This window comes from Triticum aestivum, chromosome 3D (assembly GCF_018294505.1).
Source record: "Triticum aestivum cultivar Chinese Spring chromosome 3D, IWGSC CS RefSeq v2.1, whole genome shotgun sequence".
Taxonomy (NCBI): domain Eukaryota; kingdom Viridiplantae; phylum Streptophyta; class Magnoliopsida; order Poales; family Poaceae; genus Triticum; species Triticum aestivum.
In genome coordinates this window covers 39,611,136-39,622,545 of record NC_057802.1, presented here as the reverse complement: position 1 = coordinate 39,622,545, position 11,410 = coordinate 39,611,136, and the positions used below count along the sequence as shown (strand labels likewise).

General features: G+C 41.2%; 1 protein-coding gene across 2 annotated transcripts; it reads right to left on the bottom strand.

Annotated features, from left to right (window-relative positions):
* Positions 1-1,174: 1,174 nt before the first annotated feature.
* Positions 1,175-10,961, bottom strand: LOC123077190 (ubiquitin-like domain-containing protein CIP73; the record flags this gene model as incomplete). Of its 2 annotated transcripts, XM_044499410.1 has the most annotated exon segments (15): positions 1,175-1,560; positions 1,727-1,839; positions 1,928-2,271; positions 2,876-3,268; positions 4,143-4,257; positions 4,343-4,414; positions 4,506-4,670; positions 5,253-5,437; positions 5,522-5,606; positions 5,687-5,824; positions 5,902-5,937; positions 6,046-6,149; positions 7,207-7,287; positions 8,050-8,167; positions 10,836-10,961. In XM_044499410.1, coding segments are annotated over 15 exon segments (2,088 nt in total), but the record flags the coding sequence as incomplete, so codon positions are not given.
* Positions 10,962-11,410: the final 449 nt, after the last annotated feature.

Here is an 11,410-nt window from a genome sequence, read left to right as displayed (position 1 = left end):
TATACAGAAATGCACGGCTGCTCTCAGGATGCTTGCTTATCGTAAGGCCAAAGATGCCATTGATACCGAAATCCGGATGGGAGGGACCACGATCTTGAACAACATGGTGCAATTTGTAAGCACTTTGGTGAAGGTGTTTGGGCCAGAGTGTGCCTAAAAGAGCCCAACTGGAGAAAACACAGAAAAATTGTTGGCAATTGAAGCATCATGGGGATTCTCGGGTATGCTCGGTTCAATTGATTGCATACACTAGCAATGGAAGAACTCGGTTCAATTGATTGCATGCACTAGCAATGGAAGAACTGCCCAAAAGATTTGTGTGGGTTGTATCAAGGTCACACCAAAGAAGCCACCATCATACTTGAAGCAATGGCGTCGAAGGACTTATGGGTTTGACATGCTTCCTTTGACACACCTGGTTCTAACAATAACATCAATGTGCTCCAAAGATCTTCTTTGGTCAAGATACTTTGTGATGGGGAAGCTCCGTCGTGCAACTACACCGTGAATGGACACAACTACAACATGGGGTACTACCTTGCTGATGGTACCTATCTTCAATGGGCGGCATTTGTGAAGACTATATCGGATCCTCATGTTAGGAAACAATGACTCTTCGCACAAGCCCAAGGAGGTGCTGAGAAGGATGTGGAGAGGACACTCTTGAGTGCTCCAAGCTCGTTGGACTATTGTTCATGGAGCTGCAATGATGTGGAAAGCGAAGACACATTGACAGCCCATGGCATGTTTTGTAATCTTGCACAACATGATTGTCGAGGACGAGTGTGAAGGGCATGAATTTGAGAAGCCCGGTGTAAGCATATTACCAGCTTCCTTAAGGTGCATCGACAACTTCAAGATTAACATGTGCATATGCAACTTCACAATGATCTTGTGGATCATATGTATATCCATGTTGAAAATCACCTATGCTTTTCATGTAGGAGTATTACTTATTCACTATGAAGAAACTTTATGATTGGACTATGTTAGGATTATGTACTTTTTCCTGTGATGATTTGAGGGTGTCCATGGACGTACAGGGCCCGGATTTGCCAATTCCGGTTGTAATGCTCTAACCATACGTGCACACGAAGAGCCTTTCAAGCAACATGCTACGTGCATTTTCCTTTCCCCTGAACCGACAAGAACGAGGATGATCCACAGCAACAAGTGACAGAAAAATGGGCTCTACTGCAACAAGCACCAAGCCAGGCTTGATTAATCGCACGGATACTTCCACCCCAAATATAATTGACTTCCACATGTTGGAGATGGATACCAGTTTGCAAAACATCTTATGCTCTCATCAAAAAAGAAAAAAGGATTACAAGAACTGCTGTGCAAAGAAGGAATAGCACAGGTTATGAACCGCCTAACATCCCAAGGCTCGACTATACACTCAGAAACAATTCCACTTGTCTCAATAAGATTATGACTCACGGTATCATCATCATTAATTCTCTGGTGTAGCAGCAACTGGAAAATTTTCTCAGCTCACAGACTGCAAAAGCAGTGCCCACCCATCAATAACAAGCCCACCTGAATCACTCACTCATTCTGCAAAAACAAATGGTCAACACAGGTCAAATGATTAGTCCACAGATATTTCAAGAACAATTACAAGGGAAATCATGACATGAATAGATCAAACAAATCGATGCAATGAAACATCCATAATTATTACCATAAGAAAATATATAAACATGTGCGAGACGCGCAATACCTCCTTTGCCTTTTAGAATTAGGCCCGTCAACTGGGTCGCGGTTATGTTGACGTGAATTCCTGGAATCACTTGGCCCATCCCTCGAACCGTTTGCGCTCTCGGGCACAGCAGCCTGCATTCAGTACTCAATGTTACAATACATCTACCAATAACTCGATGTTATTTCTGAAGTTACTAACAGAAATAGGGATTGCATTTGCCTGTGAAGGAGTATTGCTGGTGTCTGCAGGGGTGCTTTGAGGCTGGTTTTCAACCTGGGAGATATGTGGCATAATTTGCCTGACCAAATTAGCAAAGCGTATCCCCTCGTCACTGGCCACTGAAGCTTCAGGTACTGCATGGTTTCTAGCATCTACCGGCTCAGCAGAAGCCGCTGGTGCATGCTGACTTGTACCATTTGCTGGGGGATTTTCTCCAGAAAACAGTGATCCAATCCACTGGAGACTGTCCATCAACTGAGAAAAAGGACCCTGGCCATTCTGCTGACCATGGGAAGCCTGCGAAGTGTTCCCCACATTGACCTCAACCGCATGTCCCAGATTACCTAAAACAAAATCCATTCATGATCAAAGCCTTGTCTTTCGGAACACCAAAAGGTCAACATGTGGACCAGAATACTGAATGAAGAATCATCAAGGAGTGGCATGCAAAAGTGACCACGCCATGATAATACTCAAGAAAAAAAAACAACTTGTTGGTCTGTCACAGTGAACAGGCTAACAAGCACACCCATAGTGTCAAACCTATGGGACAAACTTCATTTGATGGCAGTTGCTACCATCGACATGGCACCCATATCCCTTTAGCATCCTCCGCCTTCACTATATTATTCGAACCGATGAGAATTATGATCCGAATCTGAGCTGCAGCCAACAAAAACTGTCCAAATATCTTCTCAAAAAAAGAACTGTCCAAATCCAAGAAGGTATGAGGATCAGTGGGCATTGACAGGACCCAGATTCAGGATCACATTAGTCGTGAGTCTGCTAGAGGAACAAATTTTCAATAGCATAAATTGAGCTCCTAGAATATGGCTCCACCCAAAGAGATTAAACCCCTAACAGAAACTCCAGATTTATTAAAGAACAAATAGCACAACAATTGAAAAGGACGAAAACAACACAGATGAAGTGAGGAAACTCATTCACCTGCTTCACGTGCTTGAGATGGCTGAGGATTCGGTTGCAGATTAGCATGGGTGTCACTATGAGGTTCATTTGGAGTTTGACCATTTCGTGCACCGCTACCATTAGAATTTACTCTTTGATGAACTCTGGTGATCATTGGAATGATAACACCAACTCCTCCACTAGAAGAACCCGATGGAGAGCGACTGATGCCAGCAGGCACAGCACCAACTGTCCTAAGTGGCAATAGTCTAACTCCAGACCCAACAGCAAAAGGAGCACCACCTGCAACTCGTGCAAATGCTCCTCTAGCGTTTGAATGTGAAGCATTGCCAGTTCTATCTGTATGTTCTTGTGCTTGCTGTGCCCCAACCGATTCACTTGGGTTAGTACTGGCTACAGGCACAGACCCACCTAACATCCAAAAAGACTGGCATTTAACCATTATCATCAACCAAAGTAACAACAGAAGGAAAAATGAACACGCCAGGCAGTTATCCCAGATGCATCAATTATTTATTTATTCTTTCATGTCAAACCGGAAGAGAGACCCATACAAGATATGCAAAAGAGGTAAGTATTTATATCAGAAATAGGGGAGGGAAATCACAAGCCACAGGGACAGAAAAAACTCTCTCCTGATTCAATTATTTAACTTTAAATTGACACACCCTATTCTGCTTGTTCTGATCTCTTTTTTTTGCGAGTTTGTTCTGATCTATTTAATATGACAATACTACCTCAGCTCTAAATAATTCCCAATCCCAATATATGCTTGCATCTGGCACAAAGTTTAGTATAAAACCATAAATTGATAAAACCATATCCCAATCCGTGCTTACTAACTGCATCAAGTTTAGCATACCCCCATAAATTGCTAAAAGCAAGCGTCATGAATTCTTAAATCTAACTCTGAATCAACACGCCCACCCTGCATGTTCTGATTGATATAATATACCAGATAAGACATCAGATCTAAACCACCCCCGATCTGCACTTCTAAACTGGCTCTTACAACAATTTGGTAATTTCAAGCTAGAGGTTGTGACAAATGAAACTTTTAACTGACACGTTCACCCTACATGTACTGATTACTCAGTCTGCAAAGTTAGGACTCCAGTCTACACAATATCAACACTGCTCGACTCTCAGAACTCGTGTTTCCACAGTTCCACCATTAACTTAAGGTATGATGATAGCTGAACAGACCTTCGGTACATAACAAAGCAAAAATCACCGAAAATGCTCCAAAAGGAAAACTGAATCAACAGAGGAAAGCATTACTCACTTGTACGGATATGGACATCAGCATCTCTTGGGTGTAGAACAGAGCCTTGCGAACCAAGACTAGAAAACATCTGACCCATTTGGACAGATCTTGGTCCTGGAAAAAACGGAACAGGCTGGACAGAAATTAGTTAGCAAATGGATAAACAGGATACATGCCTTCTCTATTTATTAATTCTAAATAAAGATTTAAAAACTCACAGGAACCATTAGAGGGTTTGGCCCAGATGGAGAAATAAAAACAGCCGGTCCAGAATTTACAACCGCTTCTGACTGAAAATAGTAAATGGGTCAGTGCAGAAGTACAAATACAAAATCGTTTCCAATCTGAAATGAGGTAAACATAGTTGTCACAGAAACCTACAGGTGCGGGATTGATACGAAGCGTCATTGTGGTGCGACCAAGTTCTAGAAGTAATGAACCAAGACTCTGGAGGAGAACACCTTGTCTCATTGCACTCTGTTGAAGGTTCCTCCGTGTTGTGGAGTCACTTACATTCCCAAGATCTCCCAATTGCGTCGAGAGTTGCTAGAATGATAACACGATTTCAAATTCCAGACTTCAAACACAGGTAAGTGATGTAAAAATTGATAATTACAGTAACTTAATATATAAACAGCAAACTGAATCAACAAGTAAACCTGTATCAGCCAAATACAAAATTTTCATACCGGAATCCTTAGACACATCATAACACACGATACATTAATTCAGCCCTTTATTCATATTGAAGTGCCACATCATAACACACAATACATTAATTCATTTTGACGCCGCGTTGAAGAAGTTAACACATTCTAATGTCAAATTCAGTTTTGTAGCTAAATAGGTTACTCACTATAAACATAAAATCTTTTGTACAGCTCATTATCCAATTAAAATAATAAAACCGGGTATACCAACATGGCATCATTTGAATAGCTAGAATTTAAAATATATAATGACGAAAATATCTGAGGTCCGCTATCAAAGGGAATAGGCAAAGAACTAAATAAACGGCATTCTCAGCTGAACAAGAATAAACAAAAACAGCTTGCTAAAATGATAAGGACTACTAGCATTTTGCATCAGCTACTTGAAACCTAGAAGGCTTTGAAAGATGCAACTTACAGATAGCAATTCTCCAGCCAGGTCAACAAGAAGTTGTCTAGTAGAGTGCATGGTTTCAGCTAGCAATGCTGCAGTAGGAAGTACATGATGTGCAGAAGTTGAACCAGGCTGGCTTTCCTGGCTTTGTGTACCACTAGCATGAGCACTTCCTGCAGTTCCAGGGTCAATGTTACCCACCGTTTGTGCTGCAAAAGAAGAGAACTGGGGGTAAATCTTCACAGAACAAACTACAAAATGGATGCTATCACAGATTGAAAGCACAGTCAAACCATTTCCATTGAAGCCTTCCCTCCTAAACGAGTCCCTCATAAGGTTAATGTACTGAGAAATTGTACTCACGGAATCAGGGATGACCTGCAAAAGATAGAGCATGTTAGTGACATTACATCCTTACCAGGCGTGCGATGAGGATGAAAGACAACGCAAAGATTTACATTTGGCATTGATGATCCAACTGCCGCTTCAGGGAAATGCAGAGAAGCCTGCTGCTGATCAAGTTCGACCCTGACATCATTTGGGAATGAAGATTGCATAGGTTCTGAAGGTCTGGTATCAGAAGGTGCTGATCCACCCTGGCATTAAAATAATTAATCCCAAATATGTTCCTGAAGATCTGATCTAAAGAAGTATTTTGAGAATACTGGATTACCTGAACTTGTGGGCTGGTCAACATGCTCTGGAGAATCTGCCAAAAGAAGAATAGAAGCAATTTGAACAAAACCTCAGTCATATATGCTAAATATAGATATTCTTGAATTAGAACAAGTAGATTATATGGAGCATGTTGAATTACCTGGGCAATGCTAGAGAATTCACTCCCCTGGTCCAAATCTACAGCCTCAAGCACAATACTGCGAACCGTGCGACCATGACGACGAGTTGAATTTGATACACTAGCTGAAATATTTTGACAGTTCATAAAGGAACACAAGTTGTTATTTCCAATAAAAAAGAAGTTTGTATTCAGACTGAGAACATGGAAGTGTGAGTCCTAAGATACAAAATGAAATCATATTCCCTACTGTACTGTGCCTGGTTAGTCTACCTATGCCACAGGCTGTAACAATCTAAAAATAGTAACTGCGGATGTTTACAGATTATCATCCAAAATGACCATACGATGAGGGCAACAAGCTCACGCCTCAGAGTACTTGCAGAATGGTCAGATGAAACAGATCTTCATGATTAAGAGTTTGAGTCTGACAAAGAAGAACCAGAGAAGACAGATTCGGAGGACAGATTACGAGGATGATGAAGATGAAGTGGTGACTGCACGCACCTATGTGAATGAGGACTAATCCATGATTGTCATGGAATGGGACTGGAAGCATGCTTCAGATTGGCTGCTTGCGCACTTGATGGCAACATGCCATTTATCTTATTATTAGGATATGTCTGTTTGAACTGAACTGCAAGTTAGGCTTTTAGCTGCTATTTTGATTGCTGTGTGAACCTTTTGCTATGGTGTGAACTGCATTTTAGATGCTATTTCAGTTGCCTATGTATTATGTTTCCTACTTTCCTGTGCATATTATTCAAAAACAGCCAAATTTTGAAAAACCTTAAGCACCCATTGCTCTAACTTTGGCCTTTCAGTTCGCTTAAGCTTGACAATTTTTTGAACATTACTATTTTGCAACTAAACAACCGTATGTGCCAACAATCACAATGACACATAGGTCACAACACCTGCTTCACTGCACTGTTATAGAATGGTCACTAGCTCTGTCCAGAAACAACAAAAACAAGAATAACATAATGAAGAGATTCAACATATAGCACGAACTGCAGTTATGACTAGAAAACTATTTCCATCTTTAGAAGCTTACAAAGTATTCAAGCACTCCAAACTAAAAAAGACTAAATAGCACAGATTCCAAGATAACCATGTATCTTAAAAAAAGGTTTCAATTAACAAAACATTCGTACTGTACAATTGAAAAATTCCACATACCTTCATTTCCTGCATTTCCTGATGCAGCTGGCTGGCCTGGTTGTCTAACAACAAGATGCAACGTATGGCCATCTTCAACATCTAAAAACTACTGTTAAGGAGTAACATTTACAGGGCTGAATCTAAATACAACTTGACACACGACACACATAACATTTTGTTGGCATGATCCAATGGAGACTTTAGTTGGGTTTTAGGAACTTCTCATGACAGGAGTGAAGACATGAGTATTCATATTCATGGCTTTGCATAATGGTACAGACAGAAACATAAAAGAAATTTGCTGCTGCACCAGAAGACGCATCCATGTTAGAAGTGTATACCAAAACAATTCCAAATGGAGCATCATAAATCCCCAACAATGTGACAAACATCCTCTAAAAATCTTGTGAAACTAACGACAGAAAACCGTAAATGGAATAAATACTACATTATAATACTCAATAGTAACCTGATTTTCTTATGATATTGTTCGTTCACAATGTGCGAATATTCAACGGCAAACAGCCAGACATATTATGCATTGGATGAAAGATGCAAGTGGAGGCAAGGGAATGGGCATTGGCAGGTGTTAAATGTGTCCAACAGCGTTTGCAAGTATGAAGAATGTAACATGAGGGATAAGTTGTCTGGCATTCATAGCCTAGATCCTAGACTTCTAATGTAACTATCTCATTTCTATTAATGCATCAAGGAACAAAGTTTTGCATTTTCTCAATAGAAAATAATGTGCACTGGATTGCATCTAATGATAACCTCCGTCAGAAATGACATCCATTGATCAAGTAAACAATAGTTAAGACAAGAAATATAAGAATGCAAGTCAAAAGTACACGAGGATACGATAAGCAGAGAGAAGTTCATCATCCTTCAAGACTCTCCCACGACAAATCAGACGTTGTTGTTCAGACAATACTCCAGTTACGGTAGCTATTTTGTCCTTTAGCAGAGGAATTGGCACCTGTAATAGGACAAAAGATTAACAAGATTACACAATTTGACATGTTTTGAGAAAATAGGAATAGAACCCACTATTTGAAAAATATTTCAACGCATCGTCTATTTTGGAGGCTTTAAGAAGGATGAAAGGAGGCAAGACCTACGCTAAGATACCACGGAATGTCATGTGGTGGGCCTTGAAGAAACACAAAGTCCCAATAAAGTACATTACCTTCATCAAGAGCATGTACGATAATGTTGTGACAGGTGTCCGAACAAGTGATGGCGACACTCGTGACTTTCCAATTAAAATAGGACTACACCAAGGGTCAGCTTTGAGCCCTTATCTTTTTGCTTTGGTGATGGATGAGGTCACAAGGGATATACAAGGAGATATCCCATGGAGTATGCTCTTTGCGGATGATGTGGTGCTAGTCGATGATAGTGGGGGGTGATCTTTACTTCCAAGGTTTCGACCCTTTCTTCCATTCCCTCCTACGTAATCCCCTCCCACCTAGTTTTACGATTTTCTTCCTAAAAACCACATGCACATTAACTCAATCCCCCCTCCCCCACATCCTACATTAACTCAATCAAATTAAATCTTACCAAAACCTCAATTAAATCAAAAATTTCCTTGCCTTCCCCTACCCATACCCAAATCAAATCAAATCTTACCAAAACCTCAATAAATTAGAACTTTCTTTGCCTTCCCCTAATCATACTCCAATCAAATCAAATCTTACCAAAATCTAGAATATGCCCCCGTTGCAACAACACATGGGCAATTAGCAAGTAGTAAGTTAGTTGTGGAGACAGACTTTGGAATCAGAAGGTTTAGGCTTAGTAGGACCAAAACTGAGTATACGAAGTGTGGTTTCAGTACTACTAGGCACGAGGAGGAAGGGCCTTGATGGGCAGGTGGTACCTCATAAGGACACCTTTCGATATTTGGAGTCAATGCTGCAGAAGGATGGTGATATCAATGAAGATGTGAGCTATTGAATCAAAGCCGGATAGAAGTGGCGCCAAACTTCTGGCGTCCTCTGTGACATGAGTGCCACAAAAACTGAAAGGCAGATTCTATGTAACCGCGATTAGACCAGTGATGTTGTATGGCGCAGAATGTTGGCCAACTAATAGATGACATGTCCAACTACTAGGTGTAGCAGAGATACGCATGCAGAGATGGATATGTGGCCACAAACGAAGGGAGCGGTCTGAAATGATGATACACGTGATATAGTTGGGGTACCACCAATTAAAGAAAAGCTTGTCCAACATCGTCTGAAATGGTATGGGCATACACAACGCAGGCGTCCAGAAGTGCCGGTAAAGAGTGTTGATAATGTCCAGAGAGGTCAAGGTAGACCAAACTTGACATGGGAGGAGTCCATCAAGAGAGACCTGAAGGAGTGCAATATTACCAAAAAACGAGCCATGGATAGGAGTGCATGCAAGTTAGCTATCCATGTGCCAACATCATGACTAGGTTTTGAGATCTTATGAGTTTCAACTCTAACCTACCGCGGCCCATGGCCACGGCACCAGGGATGAGGAAGAGGAAGTTCAGGACGGACATTGGATCTTTACTAGTTTATGATCATTCATTCATAATCAGTACAGGATACATGATGCCCCTTTTATAGAAAAGACGCGACTTGATGCCTAAGAATAGAATCCCAACTTTCCTAACAAATCATATCTTTATCTTCCGAGCTAAACCAGTCTCTTTCAAACTTAAATAGATATCCATACTGACAAAATAGCCTACTATCATCATCTCCACAATTAATTGACTACGAACATATGGTACTGTTACACATGAATAGTAAGGGACGAGTGGAAGACTGCTATAAAAAATATCATTTATGCAGCAAAGGCATCATCCCATATGGAGCACAGGACATGGTGCTTCATTTCTGCTGTGGGAAATGCTTGGGACACAAAAGGCATCGACAATCTAGCATAGTCGAGCTGATTACTTAGTACTCGGGTAAATGACATTTCAATGTGTGCAGCTCTGTGCTGAACCTCACTGCAGAGGGGGCAGGCTAAACACATTCAGACTGCAATTCAGAAAAATATCTAAGCAAGTCAGGATCACTCCTAGGGTTCACCCATCATACTCCTTATGACACATATAATTTCGTTGGACATCATTTTACTTAGCAGATGCCTTGATCAAAACTTCCTCAAAAATATATGTTCTGGCAAAAGCACTCAATAAACTAAGAAAATATACCATGAGGACAGTATGAGATCTTTTGGAGAATATTCTGAATCATACACCATAAGAATCCTATGGACAACACATAACACTACCAAATCAAGATAGTCTTAGATAATAAGAGGGAGAGGGACTAGTTGCAACTTCTAATGTTTGGCATAAAGGCATTATATTAAATGGCATCCAACTAACACATTGCTTAATGAATATGGATGTACTGGTGTGTTCTCAAAATTACTGACGGGAATTAGAAGAAATTTGTAACAGTAATTTCACTGAGAGAAAACAGTAGGACGTTGCAGGAATCAGACTGATTGTGAACAAATATTGCATGGAAACAGCCAAGTGTTTCCAGAGTACAGCAGAAAACCACACAAACAACGCAAACAACACACCGTGTGTTCCAAGAGAGCAACTTTATAACCATAGTTTCTGATACGAGCATGAATTATCAACTTACACATTTATTCACGCGCAAATTGTATGTTTGGGAATCCAAAGTCTTGATTTTGATCTCTATTGTAGTCTCGGAACCCTCAGCGCAGTGTGACATTTGCACATCTGAAGAATTACACTCCATAATCTCCTGCAATGATGACAGAAACAGAGTTACTAGAAACGCCAACCGACAATTTGATCACGCGAAGTGTGAGTTTATTCATCCAATGAACAAGTGGAACGGAATCAAGCAAGATCCTTTCAGATGTAAACTTGAACGTGCACTGGAAAAATCATTCAGTGAGTACTCGACGAGAAACAGTCACCATTATATTGTCACAACATGTCCAATCTACGGCAAGTACTCATCCAATACAAAATCGGGGGAAAATTTTGAACAGACAGAGGATGCAAGAGGAAGGAGGGAGGGGGGGGCGGAGGGCTACCTACCTACGGACTGGTCGCCGGCGCAGCTCCGGGCGGCGGCGTTGCTGGGCGGGAGAGGGAGGCGCTGCTGGGCTCCTGTTCCGGCGGCGGGGCAGCGGAGGCTTCGGCCGGCTGGGCACGCCGCAGCGGAGGGCCGGCAGTAGCGGCGGC